Source organism: Dermacentor albipictus, chromosome 9, assembly GCF_038994185.2.
Source record: "Dermacentor albipictus isolate Rhodes 1998 colony chromosome 9, USDA_Dalb.pri_finalv2, whole genome shotgun sequence".
Lineage (NCBI taxonomy): Eukaryota > Metazoa > Arthropoda > Arachnida > Ixodida > Ixodidae > Dermacentor > Dermacentor albipictus.
Window position 1 is genome coordinate 84009645 of NC_091829.1, and position 21984 is coordinate 84031628.

Below are 21984 nucleotides of genomic sequence, written 5' to 3' on the forward strand. Positions count from 1 at the left end.
CTTCACCTGCGTTTATATCAAACGCTTAAATTCATACAATGCAATGCGCATTTGCATCCACACCATGTCTGAACTGAAGCCCTGTTCCTTGTGGTTACAGCAAATTTTTCTACTGTATGTGTTTCAATTTAAGCTGATGGTAGAACATGCTTTTTGTGGGTGTAGCTTACACAATCTTCGCTCCTAACACGAACTACAGAAACGTCACATATAAAACAACACATCTTAAGAACACGATCACTGCAACGCCATGACAACTTGGCATCCACACCTTCCCAGTCACCACACACTGCGTTTTCCATTATTATCGGGTGGCTTTTCCGAGGCTTTTCACTTATTAGAGCCATAGCATGCTTGCCTCTGTTCATGCTCTGGCCTCATCATTATTCAAAATTACAACTGTTCATCACACAAGAACACATTTTCCTTTCCCATCGTGGGGAGTAACACCTATAGCGCACGGACAGTGTGAATGCACGCATCTAGCAACAGGTAACTACTGCACTTTATCTCAACCGTAGCTGAAGAGGCAACAGACAAGAAAACAAGAGGGAAAGTAATGCAGCATGCGGGGGTGGGAGGGAGGTGAGGACAGCCCAAGCAGAACAGCAGAATGGCCACTGCCACACTGAGAACAAACAAACAAACAAAATAAAGCAAGCCAAAAAGGAACATCACCACAAAGGTGCGAGAAGCGAGAGGCGTACCTGTTCGTTGAGGTTAGACACCAAAAGCACGCAGCTGGTGGTGGCCTGTCCTGGGAGGCGGATGCCGGCCATGCCGAGAGCTGTGGCCTGAGATGACGGCGACAGAGCAAAGCCACCCAGGGGCAGCCCTGCGCAGTCGTCGGACGCACACGCACACATCAACTACAAGATTCCTAAATTGACTCTAGAGCAGCTGCGCAGAAGATGCGTAAAGGGGAAAGCAGCCAGCAGTTGGAACGTGGGGCTACTTTGACATTCTTAAACCCTGCATGTGTCCTCAGCCAAAAGGTGCAGGATTGGGTAGCAGGGCATCTAGTAATGCATTGTTTTCACTGCAGAGAGGGCACGATTCTAATATTTAATTAAACACAACTGCAAGGAAAGTTCCGCACTATGCAAAGTGTTTTTAGTCCTATTGCTGCGACAATGGCGCTGTAACTACTACTGGCAACAAAGCCACAAGCAATGTTCATGTTTTTTTTTTTCATATTTGGCAGTCTCGTTTTAATCTAATGAAGTGTGATCTGGCAGCGAGTCAAGCTACAGAAAGTAAGATGTATTACAGTACAATCCACTGTTCAACCAGATAAGGACATAAAGGCTTCAGAGGAGGCAGCAAGGCTTCAACAAAACAACCAAGTAAGCTTGAATGCTTCTAACATGAAATAGACAAATAAGACCCTTCCAACTTAGCCAATATTTAACATTACACCATCTTAAGGGAGGGAGGGTGGCAGGGGGGGCACCCTGATCCCACAAATATTCCATAATATAGCTCACAATACTGGTAAATTGACAAACTTGACTACACTAACCATTCGTTTACACACAAACACAATTAAGCACACACAAAAATGACAAGACATTAACACTGAAAATGCTCGAGCAGAACATCTGACAAAGCAGCAGTAAAGAAATGAGATAGGTGAAAACAGTGCAGAAACAGTTTTATCCTCCAATCCTAACAACGTTTTCTCTTTTTTTTTTTACCTGTGCTGCTACATTTTATATTCCAGAAAGAAGAATGCCTGCACCATGGCTTGCCATTTCTTTGTTAACATTTTCAAAGAAATAACTTCTTCAGAAATGCTGCTCTTATATCTCTGAGGTAACTGTAAATGTAGCCTGAACAGTTGAGACAGCAGTACACTGAAGCTATCTTCACCCCTATATGAAATCTCAACCAGAAATGCATTAACTAATAGCATCCTTAAATAAAAAAAAAAGCCCCTTTACTGAAGTTACGCATCACACATTTATGCGGCAGTACATTTTATTATCCACGCACATGCCCCCCTGACAATGAAGCCCAGCTGTGCAAGCAAAAAAAGACGTTTAATTTATTAGGTGTTATCTGTTTTTGAACAACTGCATAAAGAGGCACCGAAAAAAATGCTGCTCACTTTATCCTGTGATAAATGTACATCCCATTAAAAGTGTCAGCTTTCCTACACCAGAAATATCGGTGCCAATAGGTGCCAATACTAATGGCAACACCAACAAAGAAACAATGCCAAGACATCCAAGCCACTTCCCGAAAGCAATGCAGGCTTTGACGAGTGACACTAGGTGAGCATAACACAAAAAGAAAGAAGAAAGTGCGCTTTCTACAAGGCACTATAAGAGACAGCAGAGCCACCTACCCTGCTTCTTGTCAAACTGATCTCCTGCGGCAATGTTTTAAAAGGCAGCATTAGAATGGTTGAGGAAGCAGGCAGGAGGAGAAGAGGAGGAAGAAGAAAGCATGACACAGCGTGAGCCAGAGGAACAACTTCACGAGCCATGGCGCCACATCATCCGAAGTGAGCACTGCTACGGCCACAGAAGCACACAGAAACAGCAGACAAGTCACCAACATGAATACCCGGCACCTCGAAACAGCGCCCGGATATACTTTGCGTTAAAATACACAGTGTCCTATATATTCCATTTCATACACAGCAGGCAACGCTGCGAATCACGTTAGAAAAAAAAAGTTGGGCATGAAGACACAGACACAAGAAAAGAGAAGTGGACAGCACAAACACCGTGCTGCCCATTTCTGGCCCACCAGTAATGGACGCACGTGAACAGACATACATCGGAGTGTCCCTTTCCCTCTTGTGTCCATGTCTGCATGCCTAACCTCTTATTATTTTTTTTTTCTAACATGCATCCCTACCAACTAGCTCATACTTCTGTTCTAGACACTACAAAGGCTCGAAAGAGTTCTCTCCCTGCTTGCATTTGCAGACAAACGATTGTGCATCACTTATCAAAGAAAGATGCAGGTGTGCATCAGGCAATTCAATGTTACGTTAAGTAGCAAAATACGACAATCGTTAGATGGAAGGCATTGCAGATCTGAACCTACGCGTCTGCGAACAAGCGGAGCGACCCATTTCCCCAACCGGCAGCCACAGCACACACTTGCGTTCACAACCAAAGCATGTTAGTACATCGTGTGCTGGAAGCACAAAGGTGCACAAATAACATGCGATCTGACATGTCCACAAAGTATGTTGTTGTAACATACGCACTTGCCGATTCATAAAAAGCACTGCAGATAAAACAATTCAAGGCCATTCCGTCCTATGAAACTAGATAGCCAGCGTTACTGTAAACTTTGTCGTAAGAAAACTTGTGGTAAGGACTTTATTGCATCACTCACTGTCACTCAATAACAACGGTCACAACGGCTCTGTGGTCACTGTGATATGCACTGATTGGCATAATCGCAACTGCAAACACATTCTTTCATAATGTTAAATCGGTGCATGTACTCCATTGGATGTCAGTTGGGCCGGATCGGTTGGGCCGGATCGCAAGCGATATGTCTGCAACACAAGACGCGTAAACCACTCCTTTTTCGGTCCCTACACATCCAAATTGAGATAGCCGACAACTACCACAGGGGTAGCGTCATGGCAACTAACGTAAGCTAAGTGAGTAGTCATAAACCCTACGGCGTTACGAGCCATTGCATTTTTTTTGCATTTGCCATTGATCAGGAGAGTTTTCGACATGGTGTTCTGTATGTTGCATGTGTGATTAGAAAAAATGCAAGCGCTCTTTGACTCACTTTGCCAAGTTCTGGTAGCCTCTGCCTTACGGTGCTATGAGCATAATGATAGTTTTTGTGTGCAGACATGAAAATTCTATGGTACCCTAGTCATATACAGCTCCACTGTAAAAAACAACTACATTGTGGAATGCGCAGAGGGACTTCCATTATTGCACTACTTCAACTTCCAGAGCATTGTCTGCCAAGTATGAAATGGAGTACGAGTCATGCAATGTGTTTAGCTCTTTCATGCACAGAAGTTACTTTGTTTGAGCAAGCTGATCCTTCTCAATAAAAATGGTAAGAGCGAGATGCACTGAATAAAGAGTAGGAAGCAGTGAAATTTGAAGTGGTGAGCATATGGAACTAACTTATTGTGGAATGTCCACAAAATGGTTTTCACATTCCCTCAAACAGTTGGCAACATTTTCTGCCTGCGCATGGTGGCCCCATTTTTGTCTTCCACACGCAACGTTAGGTGCGCAGGAGGCTTTATGTATTTCCAACATAAACACGAGGGGAAAGGCTACAGAGTTACTGTAGTTACAGTTACTACAGTTACAGTTACTAGAGTTGCGGAGCCGAATTGGCCAGCAACAAGGTTGGCACCCCGATTACAAGGAAAGAAGACCAGCACAGGGTTAACGGGAAATGCTGCAATCTGGTGGTCCCCACATACTTGTAAACCTGTGAAAACTTTTCAACTCGAGAAGTCTCCCCGTACATGATACCAGAATGATGGAGGAGAAGTAACGGCACAGATTTTTTTTTTAAAAGAGGGCTACGACACGTTCCTCCAACTATTCTCAGGTTGTCATTGTAGCCGAGAGCAGTGAAGGCTGTACACGCTTAAAAACTCGTATCTCAGTGCACACTAACTCGAAATTTCACTTAGGAATCTTTTCCTCTTATGCCATGCCACCGACAGTGACTGTCATTTTGGCATGAACTGTGCAATGCCAGGAAGCATGGGGTCAGTGCGATGCGAGTTTTTCTCACAGAAAGGTTCATCCCACATCACATGGAGATGAACACAGCTTTACATCAAAGGCGTGTTTCATTCCCTGCACCCTGGCGCCACTACATTAAAGCACCGGCTGCTCTGTGAACAAAACTGCTGCTTTTGCCAAGCTTTCTTTACATAATTAACACTACTGCACCTTAAGAGCCAAGTTACAAACAGCACCATGCTAACAGTTGAACAAGGGATGTCTCAAGCTGGGCCTGTCTTCTAACAAGGGTCATCAGGACAAGCCTTGCCTTTGGCAAGGACTTCCTCATCAAGAGGTCAGTTTGTCGGAATGTCGGCTCCAGCAAGAGGCATCCCCGGTTTGGCCAAGGCTGATCATTTCTAGACTCCCGTCTTCCTGTGGATTTCGACTATCAGAACATGATATTACAACCACACCAGAAGATAGTAATCCCATCCCTTCCGACCTAGCAGCCGTGAAGGGCACATGGCCATTGCTGGAAAGAAAAAAAAAGCCACTGGCCGCTGCTCCCCAACAACCAGCACATCATGTTGAACACCATCCTGTGCGTCTCGCTTCTTCCACGAGGAACTACCAAGTTCAGTGCCAGCTGAAAACCTCAACAACATATACACACACACAATGAAGGCACGCAAGCTGTTGACTTGAGCCCAGTCTACAGGAAACAACAGAAACAAAGCAGGCCGGATGAAAGGTGTGATAGTGGTAAGCTCCTTCATCTGCAGCCACGACCAGCAAGTTCTGCATAGTGCTAGTATTACGTGGAGACTGAATGAAGCCTGGCAGAATGAGCAGCAGCAGCAGCAGAAGCAGCAGAAGGGAGAGAGAGAGAAATAACAAAACAGAACAAAACAAGGGACAGTGCAGAGAGGGAAACAAGGCAGGCGAGGAGATTTGGGGGGAGAGCTCCTACCTGCTGTGGCGCTGGCGGCATAGGCAGCGGTTAGTGGGGAGGTCAGGCCCGGGCCGGCGGCAGCAAACGGGGACGCCAGTATACCCAACGAACCTTTTGTTCCCGTGCCAATTTCCAAAAAGAGGAGAGAGGAAGGGGCAAGGGGGTGTGAGGAGAGGCGATGGCATCTATCTATAGCTCTCTCGTCACTCTCTCTAAGAGAGGGCACTGCAACATGGTGTCATGCACTGCCTCATTCCATAGTGCTGGCGGTGGAGCGGAGAGGGGGTGTGGGAGGGGCTGGTGTTAACCAAACAAATAAACAAAAAAAGTCGGTTCAAGGGCCTTTTGTATTCTCAGAACCTTGGACTGCTTTTGTTAAAAAGCAAAGTGGAAGCACAGCAAGCCAATGGGATGGACAAATTGGTCAGTCTTCACAACCTGGCTACAGCCTGCAGGGCAAGACCAGACCAATGTGTCCAACAGTGGCCAGATTCTTTTTCTGTAATTAAATAGTTCTTTGAATTCAGCTCTTAAGTCCAACTTTTCACCTCAATGACACTGCTCTGCTAACGCAACAGACTAATGCAGTACAAGACCTGCGCCTTTGCTCTTTTGAATGTTGCAAAGATGGAGCCACACACCTAACGGTCCGGACCGTTCTGCAGCGAATGCGATGAAATGAGCGACAACTATCCTTTGCTTTACCATCTCTGAACTGTTGGCCAGAATGCTGGGAAAAACCACAAGTGGGTGCATGTTTCGACTAGCCAGTGCTTCTGCCGAGTTTCTGTTATTTATGGTTTGTGCTGTGGACTTTGCATTGACCAGGGAGCATCGCTGGACTAGTACCAAGAAGCTTCCAGCCCTGTGCAGCCACTGCTTTCATGGACACAACCTACGCGCCGAAAATTCTGGACTTCTAACACTGTTTGCTTCAGCAGTAAGTAAGATGGTCACCTCTAGTTGTTATGGGCACGCTGCACTGATTAGAGGGCGCTACGACGCTTTCGCGTATCACCCCAGTATCGCCGACACAGGCCACTCGAGACTCAAGGAAAATGTAACGACATTACAGATCGACAATGACCAACGCTTCATCACTTGCCTGAGCGTTATGCATTGAACTTTGCCAAACTGAAGCTTAGAAATGTCTGCGCTTCTGGACTCGACTGCAAACATGCCCAGTTGCATGGAGCGTGTCCGCCATTTTTGGACCTCAGAAACTAATAGTATTATCAATAATAATAATCTAATAGTATTGGAGGCATTGCACCACACCCCTTCCATTTTGTTGTTCACCTGCTCACCACTAGATGGGATGCTTTGTCACTGCCGTCACTGTGAGAAACTACAGGACCCTATAAATGTATCTTCAGTTTCGCCCTTCCCTACAGACATACCGTCCACATTATGGCACCTAACTATATGGCAGCCTTCACAAGAATTTCACAGGCTCTTTTAAGCCAATAGCTGGCACCTGCCTACAACAATCACATATGCTGGCAGCCTGTATAAATGAGTATAAGAAAGCACTCTCTGCCAGGATGAACCCCAATACTCGAAACGAGTGGTTAAGAGGAAACCGAACTAAGGCGGTCATCAAATTAAGAGGGCAGGAACAGCAAGCGTTCTGCAACATTACCTATCTCGTTTCGGCCATCCACAAGATGCATGAAGTGTGAACAAGCACACAAAGTGCAGCGTCAGAGGTACCTGCCGTACTTCACCACCCGCTCCCACAGCCCGTATCCCTTCAACCACGACATCAGTTCGCAGTACCACACAGTGCTCAAACAAAGGGACAAGGGACATGTACATACTCAACAAAATAGCACAGCATGTACAAGCGAGTAGGACAAAGCTAATTCTTCTGCAAGACTTAATAGTGGTTAATCAAGGCTGGAACTGGGTAGGAAAATCTAAAGAGGATACTGAAGAGAAACACTAGACTATTAAACAATTCTTTCAAAACTATATTTTAGTTAATTTCGTGGTAAAGACGTTGGTTATTATAAGATAAAATGAAGGTGTTAAGCCTTCTGCAGCAAACCCTCAACAACAGACATGCCGGCTGTTTGACATGTTAGCAAGAGACACGCATCAGAGGCTTATAGTGCTCCTGGGCATTCTGCAGATATATTGAGCCAAGCCCAATATATCTGCAGAATGCCAGGAATGCTGTTGGCCTTATGCTCTGATATGTCTGGTGTTGAGTGACGTGTAATCTCCCAAAGGTTACTACTTGAAAGTGTCGCCGATACCAGTAAAGATAAGTTTTTGCTCCAAGTTGCACCCAAATAAAGAATAGTAAAATTATTGGTTTCGGTATGACGATCATCAAAAGCTCTAGAAATCGGGCATTTTACGATAAAACCATAAAAGTTGCCAGTGCTTGTGATGTGGTTTTGTGTTTCTTTGTCTCCGCCTCAGTCGTGCTGCACCTTTTGAATTGAGTGTGCGTGATGTCATGCCGTTAACTTTGCGCTTTGGTTTTGGTTTTGTGCCCGAAAGGGGGAAGGCCAGCCCACACAGGCTGTGTCACTTCAATATCAACACTCACTCCGCAAGAGATGCGCAAATGGAAATTTTGAAACCACACCATGTGGGCAAGCTAGGGTTGCCTAAGTAACAGAGAAGCCTTTTAGCTTGGGTGCTCATCAGAAGCGTGCCCAGCGCACTAAATGAGTGCGCACTGTCGATGCTAAAACATCAGGTGCTAAAAAATTTTTGGCCGTTTTGGCTCTTGATGCTGAGTGCACATTGTCACAAAGTGCAGATACAACGTGAGCAACTAAACTGCCATCAGTTTAAACAGCGTCCTACAAATTTTAGTTCGCAGATTTTAGGCTTTATGGTCCCGTGCAAGCTTCTGCAGTAGCTGCCGTAGCTGATCGACCAAGAAACCAAATTCCACTTCACACGTGCCGCTGTCATTTGAGCCCGTGAGCGTGATAGCACGTCCAATCTTATACGGATATGAGCGTATGAGCCGACCAAGCTGTAGTTTGGTGCAGAGTTAGCGAAAAACGCATTGCAGTGGGTGTGGACCACTTGGAAAGTGGAGAAACCACGTCAACAACGAAAGCGAAGTCACAGATGGCAAGGGAAAGACTCGAATGGCGGCGACTTTGTTTGCAGTCACTATATTTTCGACATCGCAGATTGCAGCACGCAGATCGGTTCGAGAAATCAAACGAGACACTGTACAATGTCCGAAACTTCAGCTGCTGTTCTACATCAGTTCTGTGGAGTTGGTGGCAGTGCCACAGGAAATTCTGAATAACTGAGCCAGTTTGAAAATGCCGTTTGACAGTGCAGTCACCGGCTTACTTTTCCCTCAGTAGACCTTTTTTCCTTTCCTTCTTTTTTTCCTCCCCCCTTTGCTACTTTGTCTGCTTCATGTCAAGATGGTGGTTTTCGGACATTAACCTTTCAACGTCCATAAATTTATACGAATGCAAACTTCCTGGTCGCATGCTCGATTCTCAGATAGGCACGGCTGCTTGGCATCCACGTTTTGCACGTGTGCAGCCATTGAAAAATGTTTTGGTTATACTGCAGAACCACTTTTTATGCAGATATCTGCAAGTGCGGCGACTTATGCTGTAACCAGTCTGTGCGTGTACACCACGGACCAGTCAGGATTGGAGCTTTGTCCTACTCGCTTGATGTGCATTGAACGTACCAAAAATGAAACAGGGCAGTAGTATAACTGCAAGCAAAAACAAACATGAAAGAAGCAAAACAAATGAAAACAAAGGCAGCACAATAGCGAAGCAGCTGGTCTTAGGCATAGCAATTTAGATCGCAACATTGCAACCAGCAATTCACTGTCACATAAATGCTCAGAAAATGTTGCGCATTTGCTTCACCAGTGACCCATTTCTCCTGTGATTAGTGTAAGGTGTTAAGTGCGCCTACAATTATGAAAAATGCGAAAGCTACAGGACAATGAAGTTAATAAACTGCAAAAATCTCAAATTTGGTCTAGAATTAAAGCACAGTTAATGCCCTACATAATTGCCTGTAGTGAGTAGGTAATGCAAGCATCCTAGCGCAAAGAGAAGCAAACACTTTTTGCTGGATCAGCTGCTACTGGTGGCTTCTTCACATCGGGGAATGAAGGTCTTTCACATACTACAGTCAACGTCCAATTCTTCAGACTCCCTAGGGGCCGCAAAGATGTCTTAAAAATTGCATTCTAAAAATTGAAAGTGTGCGCTTTATTGCCCCTGAGGGCTCAAATCACCACAGCATGTCCAAGATAGCTCTGAAGGCTTGCCAGGCCACTGATTAGGCATACCGGTGCTCTTACTGCAATAGGAGGCGGCGAGTGAATGTGTGTACGATTAAAAAATACGTAATGTCCCCCATGACAGCGGCCCCTTTCCATTCTTGGTATGCTTCACTGCAACACACTCCGGCACATGCTTGACTACGTAAGGGCCGGGCTACATGGAGCAAACTTTCACGGCAAACTCTGCGTGGTAGAAATAGACCCAGCGGCACACCATGCTGATTGTTCGCTGGCTTGGCTACGTGGAGTGAAAAAGAGGCACACATGTTGCTAAGCTTTCGCCACCTCACTGTTAGGGTTGCCAGACTCAATGAACATGTTTTTCTTAAAAAGAACAAAAAAAAAACTACAGTTTTCATCCTAATATTTGTTGTTAAAGGCTGAGCAGTGTAGAAAAAAAAAGATTTGATAGCTGCATTTAACAAACACTTTCTACACATTCTATTGAACTGTAAAACTTTTAGCAGACTGCCATTGTGCCATCCAACAAAATTGTGCGGTGGCACCAGCTTGGCGAACGTACAGGGTACGGCAAAGTGTACTGCGGTGCATGTATAGCCTGTATAATAAATGTGTGTGTGCCTCCCGTTTCACATGCAAGCTTGTACGCAAGTGCGCTGAGGCGGTCACGGTGTCTAGTACTGAAGCTGGAAATGATAGCATCATCGAAATTTGGCATGAAACGGGCCTGTCAGCAGCTCTCATTCTAGATGTCGCTCGCCATTTTGTGTGCCGCCTGGCCCGCACAGATGTAAACAACCTGGAAAGCAGGCATAGCCAATTTCTAGCTATAATGTCCCCCCTTCCCCCCTTTTATTTGTGGCGATGCCGAGAAGGCATCCACCTTATCAGACTTGTCTGTAAAATTGGTCGTTGACTGTTTAATGCGGATGTTTAATGTTGCACACATTTGGCAGTGCTGTATTTTAAACCTATTTAAAAGCAGAAATGGAACCATCAGCCCTTATGTAGTCACAATGTTTCATTTTGGAGCAGCAAGTTAGCACCAGCCAGGGGTACTACACGAAGGCAAGAAAGAAGACGAGGAAAAGACGTTTGCTCTCACCGGCGAGCCCGATGTCAAGGGTGGGGTCCCCTGTGGGCAGGGTGGGGTTTGTGAAGTCGCGGCTCTTGTCGTTGTTGTACTTCACGTTGAGGTTGGTGAGTTTGGAGTACTCGATGCGTAACGTGCAGCACGCATTGTAGATGCTCTGGCCATCCAGGGCCTGCAGCGAATAAAAAAAAAGACAAGTTGCATGCAGTGTGCCACGAAGACACTGTCACGGCTCCACTGCAGCTGTAGAACAATGCTAGTCTATGGCTTGGCACCAGCACAATGAATGAAGCCTGCATAAAACAGGCAATTTCACAAATTACCCCATTTACACCATTCTAACGTGGCCAAGGTGTAAAGGCACACCAACGTAGAAACTAACTTGAGTTGTGAAGCAAATTAGCATTCTGCAATACCAAAAAGAATTCCTCTTACCAGAAGAGGCTTGCTAAGCCAGCAAGATACAGTTGACTTCCATTAATTCAACCCTGATGGGACAAATGACGGGTCGAACTACGCAAGCGGCACAAAAACGCCGAAACACCGCTGATTCATTTGGCAGTACAGCACACTTCTGTTTATTCCACTCCAGTTAATTCAATTGCAACCAAAACTCTCAACCAGCCCCCATAACTTCATGGGGCCCAACTTTCATTATTTCGATCTTGAAATTAGCCTTCGCCAAATCATTCGCACTTTGGTAGTCGTCATGCACGCGCCCAACCGCATGGCGACTGTAGTAGCAACTCCAGTAGTGGCAGAGTCCGTCCCGTCTTGGCTCCGCTTAGGGACAGCGAATGCTTCGCACACACGTTAACTCCCGCCGAAAATGCCCATTTTCGGCTTGCCTTAGGAAGATTCTAAAACTAAAATGGTAACCCCCAATGACTTATTACATTATTTATTCGATTTTAGCACACTCCTTTTTTTTTTCATGAAAATTTGTCCATACATTGCTTGGGCGGTGCAAACCGATATGAAACCAAAACCATGTTCGCAACACCCTACCATCAGAGCCAGCCTAGCCAATGCCACTGCCATGGCAAGATAGCTACCATGGATGCCAACAAAGCTCATGAAGTGTTCATGCATAGTGTTACCCTGACAATATCGTCTTTTTCAGTCCAAATACGAGAGCAGATTCACACTATAAGTTATTTTACGTGTTAAGGTAGCAGTAACAGGTCATGTCACATGTTCTTGGATTGTTCTTCACAAGCAACAATGTAGTGCTGTCCAAGATTGATGACGATAAGCATTAAGTAAATAAATTTCCAAATTTCCATGTAAATAATTTCCACCGCAAGTAGACAACGGCACTCACCAGCTTTGCCGCCTGGGCACCCATGACATCGCTGAACTGAATGAGGGCTTGGAATGAATCTGGGAGGCAGAGAGAGAAAGGCAGGTTCAGCAACGACACAAAAGGGGGGGGGGGGGGAGAGACAGGAGAGGATAAAACACAAAACGGTTCATGAAACAAACTTTCAAACTCAACCGAAAGCAGAATGTGGCATTCTGCCAATTCTAGCATAGGTGCCCTCGATCCAGCCACCTGGCATTGTAATGTGAAGTACTTTGTTTCGGTGCTTCTAGGACTAGAGAGACAGTACTGAGCCAGAAAAGTGGTTCTATTTCCACCTAGCAGATGGCACCATAGCGAATCACTGGCAATGCAGAATGCTCTAAAAGCCTAATTCTAAATTGCATCATTCATACTACACTCCAGCACTGTATGCAGCGACTATATGCTAAAACTTGAGGTGGTGCATGCATACTGGCCTTAATGTACCATGGTAACATGTAACATATCATGCAAAGCTACAATTCTCTGCCACGAGTAACAAGAAACACCCATGCGCCAGTATTCGAGACGGCGTGTACCACGCAAGAAACAGCGCAACCTGCCGAGCACTAGAAGCAGCTTGTTCTCCGGATGCATGAAGGACAGAAAGTACTTGAACACTGAGTCGGAGTGACCCGAGCAGGTAAAAGAGGACGCTACTCACTGCTCTTGGTGAAGGTGACTATCTTGAGGACCTTTCCTGCTCGGCTGAAGATGCTGTGCAGCAAGTCAAGCGTGACTGGGTAGATCTGGTTGTCCACCACGACACGCAGCACCGTGTTGGCACCACCACCCTCGCCCCCTTGGTTGGCCTGCGCAGTCTTGCACAAAGGGTAAGCTGAATCACTAACACTGAGCACACCTTGCCAGAAACCAAGGGCAGTACCTGAGTGATCACTTTCGGGGATGCAATCACTTTCATGCGACTGTGCAACTCGGAACACTGGTCACATTGAAGTATACTGCTGACAGCATTCCTGGCACCGTGCAAACATAGTTAACCCCTTGAGGGTTGACGCCGTAAATATACGGCGCCGCGAACAGGTCCGAAAATGGACGATGCCGTATATTTACGGCGCCGTCTGTACGTTTAAAACGCGCGCTAATTTCCTAACTTTTTCTTGCCTGGCATGTGGTGCCACTATGTGGGAATACATGAAATTTTTTTCTCCGGTCTCTCTCTTTCAGTTTTCGTTGTGTAGTCTTTTCTTGCTCCGTCGCGTCTGCTACCGCTTCGCGCATTGGCGCGCTCGCGGGCACGCGGCGGTTAGTTTCGGTTTTGTTCCGCACACGGTTTCGGCTTCTTTCGCTCGCAAAACTGATGGTTACCTCATTCTTGTCACTCAAAGGGTGACCGCCTGTTACCCGCTCGGTTGTTGCTCATAGAGGTCCACTTACGAAGGATGCCGCCATGCATGTGTTTCCTCTTTTGGCACTTTATTCCGAAGTCACCTCCCACGGCTGCTCAGGGAAGCAGTACCCAGAGGAGGTGCCATGTCTGCGCCAACACCACTCGGCAGCAAAAATATCGCGAGGACACAAGGTACATGTGCGCTGAGTGCAACAAACCGCTCTGCGTGGAGCCATGCTTCAAGAACTACCACACGCTGAAGAAATATTAGTGCAAAAGGAACATTTGAGACTTGCAAAAAATTTTCGTGTGTGCATTCTTCTTGTGTATTTTTCTCGTGTGCACATTGTGTATAACAATGCGCCAATTTTTTAAAATTCCTATAACTTTATTTGCTATTTTTTATTGTTTTTCATGAATAAACAGTCCATATATGCCAACGCCAAACATCTTTTTCTCACTTTACGGTCACCCTAGAAAAATTACAGTAATTTTTTTCGAAATAGCTCCCTCTGAAGAATTTAAATGTGCAATAAAAAAAAATCGACCCTGAGTGGTCGCATGTGGCGAAAAAAATCGACCCTCAAAGGGTTAATATGGCATAGTACCAGGAATGTTGCCGTCCGTATACGCCAAGTCACATGAAACCTCACAGATGCGACATTTCAGGTAAGAAAATTCTGCAAGCAGTTAATGCAGACATATATGAAGCGTTCCTTAAAGGGACACTAAAGGCAAATATTAAGTCAACGTGGACTGTTAAAATACCATTCCATTAACCTCACTGTACTTGTTTCGTGCCACGAAAAGACTTCATTTAAAGAGAAAATCGCATCCGAAGGGTCCGCACCCCTTTATTAGAACTCAAATCGCTCGCCTCCGAGCTGGAGAGTGACATCGTTGCAAACGCCATCACCATCCATTACTGCCATCGGTAAGAAAAGCAGCGCCCGACAGACAGTGCTACAGTTTTTCTCTCAAAACGTAAACATGCGGCCATGGAGGAAACCGAGCGAAGACAAAACATTGGATTTGCCGCTGCCACTGCTTTCAGTCAAGTGGTGTGGACCGTTCGGGCATCCCATGACATCCCATGGGCGTGGACTTTTCTGCTACTTGCAGTTTGTGAGAGTTCCGTGGGCCAACAAAACCAGCACAACACTTCATGATAACAAAACTACTACCGAAACACAGATGCGCGGGCAGCACAGAGTCGAGCAAAAACGAAATCTTTCAACCGTCTGCACTGTTGTCAACGGTAAAGTCAATCAGTTATTTTTTCTAAACATCAAATAGAACTGGACAAATAGTATTTTCTTCCGTCCTATAATGCAATGCAACACTATTAGGAGAGGTTGAGCACTAGTGACAGAATTAAAATTAAGAGTGCCTACATCATCGGGCCAGTACTCGAAAGTCCCTGCGACTCACAAGTTGTGTCCTACATTTACCTCAATTTCTCAATTACTAAAACTTTGTTCACGATAATATTGAAGCCTATGGGGCCAGTGGCTGCATGGCTGCGCCGCTGTGGCGCCATCATCACCACCTGTGCAGCTGCTGTGCCACATGCAGCCAGCCTGTGGCCAGAGCGTGAGCAGCGGCGACTAGGAAGGAGCCTAGTTGGTCTGGGGCTTCGGACAGTAAAGGTTCTCTTGAATGGCTATTGCACTCTGCGTAGTCTCGGAGAGCCTTAGCTGGCCACTGGCTCTGATGCCATTGCCCCGAGCCCAAAAGCCTTAAACATTCTCAAGCATCAATCTATCAATTTAGCTTTACTTTTGTCTTTAGTGCCTCTTTAAATGGTTTTCAATTAGGTGGCATGAAATGACTAAGCACTGGCAGCGCACTAAACTTTAGCCCAATTGGTAGTAGACTAATCCTCCAGGATCACTGCATTACTATCCAACATGCCACCTGCGAAATGTAAAGAGATCTACAGCAAGACCCACCAGGGAACCATGGACGCCATCTGTCTTGAGCTCACGGTGGTTGGAAAACTGGACGTAGACAACCCGCCCGCGTACAGTTGGCGAGGCCTTGGCAAAGTAGTCGACCATGGCGATGGCCGAGCTCTCGTCAGCCATCTCGAGGAATGCCTGGTTCTTGCCCTTGAGCTGGAGCACGTTGGTCACTTTGCCAAAGGGCACACCCAAGTGCACAATGTCCGTGTCTGTCGCATCGTTGGGGATGTTCCGGATGTGCACCACTCTCGAGGGCTTGCCCGCTCCAACCACCACTTTGCCACCCGTGTCCAGCTTCACCTGCAGGTTGCACCATGGTTCAGAGGGTGGGAGTCAACTCGCGTCACATGCACAGCCTTAACCACGATTATGCAGACAGTGGTTACTGATAACTGCACTCACTGCTCAAGCTGCATGGCAGACATAACCACAGTCAGTCTCTTAAGAATGGTTGTGAACTGGGCTTGCCAACCTCGGTTTGACTTCACAAAATGGCATCATGCAAGATGGCAGACTTCATGGCAGCAGGCATGTGCAGCATGGCTCAGCAGAAAAATTTGTGAGTAACCTGAAGCTCGGGAAATGCTGAAAATCAAGTGCTAAAATGCAGAAAAATATGCATGCCACAATGCAATGAACACAATACAAGTGCGTAATGAACTGTTTTGAATTTTGTACTGGCTATGTTGGCGACTGCCACGAAGGTACAGTTATCTTAATTTTTGCCAAGTCACCAGTTGTTTCAAACTTGTCAACAGTTTTCAATATCCTACAGTGAATATACACTGGTCCTGAATATTTCACTGCGCCTGTTCGAAAAAAGATTTTCCGCTCGCTGCTGCACTGTTCTTGCTCGAATTTTGCAGAAAGATCACATTTTGTAGTCTACGTCGTTTAGTATAACACTTGGCACAGTTTCAGGGAAGGCTGCCATGTGTTGCCCGCTCCTGGAACAGGCGATGGTCCTCCCTGAAACGCTGCTTTCTGCTGCTGACGGCAGGCGGCGACACAAATTTATAGTTGTGCTATCGCGACAGCAGCTCGCATCCACAAAGCACAGGCAAATTTGCACTTTCTTCTTAAAAACCAGGCAATTAGCTGCGCCAAGTGTTATAGTAAACAATGTGGACTCAAAAATGCAATCTTTCTGCAAAATTTGAGCAAGAACAGTGCAGCGGTGAGCTCAAAACCATTTTTTGAACGTATGCAGCGAATATGCATGACATTGAATGTTTTGCATGCCTGTATGCTAGTAATTGACTTTCTGTCCATTTGATGACAACATGGTCATGCTAGTTTGCTTGAACAACGGGAGAAGGCAGAGAAATAAACTATTTTTTCTGACAGCTTCAAAACGTAAAAAATTCAGGAGAATACTGAATGATTCTGAATCCACAGTGAGAAACACAAATAAGCAGAAACTACCAGTTGGCAGCCGAAAAGCAGAAAATTCTAACCTGTTTTCAACTCTTAAAACTGTCCACATTTTGAATGATTGAAAAACCAGTACAATCGAGTGGTTGCATTCTGATGCCTACAAACTTTCAGGACACTTGTGGAACATCAAGTATAACAAGCCCTACAAAACCGAAATGCTTGCCTTAAAACTGCTTTATTCTTGCTTCTGTGATGAAGTATCAGTGTACACGTCGACCACTGGTTATGCAACAACAAAGCTACCACCAGTGCCTCACTTGTGAAGTACTATGTAGGCGACCTATGTCATTAACGTGAGGTGAAGGAGGACGAAGCAGAATTAGGTAAAATGTCATGTTCTTGTAGCCAACACACATGTCCCTTCATCACATACACACATATGTTTAGTGGTATTTTCACAGAATTAGCAATATATTTACTGTGATATAGAGTACCTAAAAGCGATATTTATTGCTTGCAACTAGCAACAATGTTACACAGCCTGTAAGCCGATGTGACTAACAATTTTGATCGTCTTAGGTATTAGGGAAGAGCGAAGAGTGCTACTGCTACTGGTTTTGAACCTTCGCGCACGTAAGCTTGAAGGAGTCATTATCTCATCATGTCATGGAAGGGTGCATGCCAGTGTGACATGCCAATGTGCATGGTTTTATGCATATGCAAGTTGCAGCAACGAAAATTTGAGGAAAGTACTGCTGCTTATAATCTGGAAGATACGATACACAGAAAACGCAGAGAGTACACAAGAATGCAAAACCCCTTACTGACGGCAAAGTGCTCTAAAAGCGACACTAAATTTTCCCATCTAACAGGTGTTTGAGGTGGATTGTGAATGTTCAATAGAAGTCCCTCACCTTTTTGGCATCGTTGTTGTTGTCACTGTGGTTGTTCTGTGGGCTCATGATGGTGCCATTGCTCACGGCGTTGGTCTGCGTCAGCAGCTCGTCTGATCCACGCTGCAAAGATATAAGAAGGACATTGGAAAGTCTGTTAAGCTCCATATGCCAACATACAAGGAGTTTCTCCTGCTTCTACAGCAGCATTGGTTAACATACAGAAAGAGCTTGCATTCCCGAGAACATGCTCTAACAAAGTATGAAATATAAGAGCAATACAAATAACTTGCCAAACAGGATCCTCCTGTAAGACTCAAATGAGCACACTAGTTCCAGAGACAGACTTATCTGAATTGAAGGATTGGAATTATAAGCACGACGCCAGCAGAAAAAGCTAAACAAGAACAGCCATAAACCATCCAGTAAACAGAACACAATTGAATACACAGCAGCTCCGGCTTGCATACAGCGACAAACAAGTCTTGGATTAGGGGATGCAAGCGGCCTGCGTACTCAAGAACCCAAAGTTTGATTGGGTTCTGCTAGGAGAAGTGGCCAGCATATGCAAGCAGAATGAAGCCTCTTGCATTCCACTTTTTGATGCAATAAAAGAGCTGAATGGCTTTATTTCTTTTAAACTTCTGGTTGTGAAGCAATTCCCAGCAAGTAGCAGCAGGTCGTTTATTTAGGGGAAGAAGGCCCACCAGCACTTCACACAGGTAAAGATGGCAGCACTGGGGAAGCCTACTGAATAGCCCCAGAGATACAAACCATGGAAGGATTGCAGAAGCCCCCCTTGTTACGCCTCTGAGTTAGCTCAGGCCAGATGGAGTGGCCCAGACACTTCCAACTGACTTGCATAAAAATATTAATTATCCTTTTAAGTACACAAAAGGATAATGTTGCATTTCTGCATACCCTGCTGCATTTTCTGCCGTGCTGATAAAACCAAGGAAACAAATGCATACAAACTTCCAGTCTCGAATCTCGATCCCCATGTGCGGTTTTATCATATGATCCTACAAAGCTATCCCAAAGGGTGTGTGGAGGAATCAAAACCAAGGCACTTGTTCGAAAAACTCGGACTGCTCCTATTACTTGAAGCAACAAGCTCGGGATTCAAGCTCCCACACAAGATTCTGCAAGCTCCCGACTGCTTATCAGACTGCTTATTAGTCAGAAATGCTTTGGAAAGAAGCACACCTAGTTGCAACCATGGAATATAACCACAAAGACAACCAAACCAAAGCCCGAACTTAGTGCAATTAACCATAAACCAACACCACTGGATGCAGACTAGCAGTTCAAATTAGGTGCAACTATTTTTAATTGTTCACTCTCGACTCTTAGTTGGCAGCAAGAGAAACTGACATTCAATTGTCGAATGAGCCCTCCTTTCCAAGAACCAAGTATTATCGGAAAGGCTGCACATCCCATAGAGAGCGCGTATCCTGCTGTGGCTGCCGTCTCTGAAGTAGAAAGGCGCACCACAGCACTTATCAGTCTAGTGCTATCCAGTGAAGAGGTCAAAACCTCCATGATAAGAAAGTATCAGTAAAGACAAGTAGAACTCAAACAGAAGGCAAACTGCCAGGCAAGAGTGAAGTGGTGGGAAAAGAAGGAAGAGTTACCTTCCTACTGGAGGGTAGCAAAGCATGCACCTTAACTGACCACCAGAGAATAACTTATGAAAACTGTGTATAAAACAGAACCCCCCCCCCCCCCTTTCATGGATATGGTTAACAAGAGCTACGCAAATGCTTTCCGCATGCCAGTGTTGGCCAAGCGCCAGGAATGTGCCCCCAAGCCTGCAACAACAATTACGTGGGCTCAGATCTTGCAACCACTCTTTTCTGTACTTGTTGCCCTTGTCCTATCACCGCCACACTTGTCCACTGTGTCATTACTGCCGAGAACGGCTGTTCGGTGCGACGTGTCATAAGAAAAGCGAAAGAAAATATTCTTAAAAAAAAAAACAGAATTGTGGACTGAGAATTGTGCTTGTGATGTGGCAAACTGGGCACCACCGTGCATTGCAAGGTGAAGGTGGGATTTGTAGCTGCGCTGAAGAGCTTAAATGCGTACTAGTAATTAATGAGGCTCCTAGCACCTAGCAAATGATGCACAAGTTTCACAGCTCAGTAGAGTATACTATACTGAGCATGGGTGTTCAAACAAAGACCCGACCATACGCTTAAGTACAATGTTAAAAAGAGCACAGTTTGAGCAGTCCTCTTGGGAGCATCACCACGCATTCACAGTCCAGGAGCGCATAAAATTTATGCAACCAAAGCTTTCTTTCTGGGCTGCTTGTGTTCATGACAGTGTTGCGGCAATGCGGATGGCATAGGACAGTCGTAACGTGATGTTTAATGTTACCTTGCGTGCAAGCACTTGTGTTTGTCTACGTAACATGAAACACGAACACATGTTTGCTCGAGGCGTTGTAGTGTGCTACTGATTTGTAGCCTGCAGGAACGTTAGCACTTTCAATCCCTCACACGGCACACATCACATCATGGCTGAAGTATTTATTCGCTGGACGGCTGCAGTGATTTAATGCCGCTTAACGTCGAATATAATTTTTTTTACAGTTTGTCCGCTATGGCTGCGATGTCTAGTAATAGGAGAGATCCTATATGAGGACTGCTTTTTTTACGTTGCTTTTCTTTATTGCCGCGATCCTCTTAGTGTGCAAGCTGCCCCTAATGAAGAATGGCAATGCCCGTTTTCACCCGTTTCATCATGGCATTGGGTGTATGCCCAATTCTCTGTCTCCCTTCTACTATTCTAACTATCCTCTGGGCTGTTGTGCTTGAGTATAAAGGTAAGCCCTACAGCTTTTGCAATACTTTTTGGGGGGGCTCACATGTAACTGCCGCTGCCCAGAGAGAACCGTGTTGACAGCCAGGCAGCCACACAGCGCACTATGGCGACGCCCATGGGACTGTTGTAAAAATCTCATGGACCTCTCTCCCGTGCCTCTGCCATGTTCATTATACACTCTCTCAACCAATCCCCAACGTAGCATGCAGGACAGCAGCAGCAGCAGCAGTGGAACAGTTGAAGGAAGATGCAAAGAAAGCTTTGCATTAGAATATAGTGAGCTTGGTGTTGAAATGAAGACCCAACACCATTAGGTTTAAGTACAACTTTAAAGAGGGCACGGTTTGACCAGCCCTCTTGGGAGAAGCATGAAGCTTTGAATTAGCAAAAAACGTTGCCCGCACGTGTGCCAGATGTGGGAAAAAGGTCCAAACTGCGAAGCCTGAATGCAGAGGCAAGAACATCCTCCTCCTCCTCCACCTCCATCTAACGAAGGAAACGGCCGTGACGTCGGCGTAAATAATGCAAACACCGGTATCGCGGCATAACGGACAGCTCGCCAAAAGAAAAAAAATAGAATGTCTGCCCTGTCAACGCTCGCCAGCAACGGCACCTGGTTGACGTGTCGCAACGGCGCGCGCTGTCACCCACACTCGCACACCGACGTGCCGACGCAACCTAGCGCACCCTTCAGGGCAGCCTATCACAGCCACAAATCGAAAGTCTTTTTTTTTTTTAAGTAAGCAAAAAGCAGCGAGGGAGGTGATAGAACAAGAAAAAGGGGGAGGCAGGAAAATGGCCGAATGGAACACACCGCTCCTCAGAAGCCAGCCGCGACCTTGCCTCTTGGGACCGAGGAGGGAAGAAGAAGAGAAAGGGTGGTGGGGGGGAGGGGTTACAACTGTCCCTTGCGCAAGAGTTAATCGCGCGCGCTCCGCCGCACAGCTGCCGCCGAGACGCGATCGGGGTGGCGGGCGTCAAAAATAGCAGCGGTGACGGCGCGCCAGGACGGAGAAGGGAGAAATAACGAAAAACGTACAAACTGCTTCAAATGTAACAACGCGCGCCGTCGCACACGTATGCGACCGACCAGCGTCGCGAGATTAGCGAGGGGACGCACAACGCTAGAGGCATGCGCTCGGGGGGAGGAGGGGGTTATGCGCGGCCTGCCAGATAATCCGGCATCTCGCGGCTCACCTGTGCAGGCATGCGCCAAACTAGCTGCGGTCGCTTTCGC

At 46.0% G+C, this 21984-nt stretch overlaps 1 protein-coding gene across 12 annotated transcripts in view; it reads right to left on the minus strand.

Moving 5' to 3' along the window:
- heph (polypyrimidine tract-binding protein 1 heph) overlaps nucleotides 1-21984 on the minus strand; it is a 163239-nt gene that overhangs the window by 20177 nt on the left and 121078 nt on the right. For 6 of the 12 annotated variants that reach the window (XM_065453821.1, XM_065453831.1, XM_065453822.1 and 3 more), the window contains 8 exons: nucleotides 17940-18041; nucleotides 15637-15948; nucleotides 12998-13154; nucleotides 12313-12371; nucleotides 11001-11160; nucleotides 5656-5748; nucleotides 2351-2374; nucleotides 708-835 (listed from right to left, as the gene is read on the minus strand). In XM_065453821.1, coding sequence (XP_065309893.1) covers nucleotides 708-835; nucleotides 2351-2374; nucleotides 5656-5748; nucleotides 11001-11160; nucleotides 12313-12371; nucleotides 12998-13154; nucleotides 15637-15948; nucleotides 17940-18041 — 1035 coding nt within the window. Of the gene's footprint in view, nucleotides 1-707; nucleotides 836-2350; nucleotides 2375-5655; nucleotides 5749-11000; nucleotides 11161-12312; nucleotides 12372-12997; nucleotides 13155-15636; nucleotides 15949-17939; nucleotides 18042-21151; nucleotides 21245-21944; nucleotides 21972-21984 lie in introns of those variants that run through there. The other 6 variants (XM_065453826.1, XM_065453825.1, XM_065453823.1 and 3 more) reach the window with 6 other exon arrangements.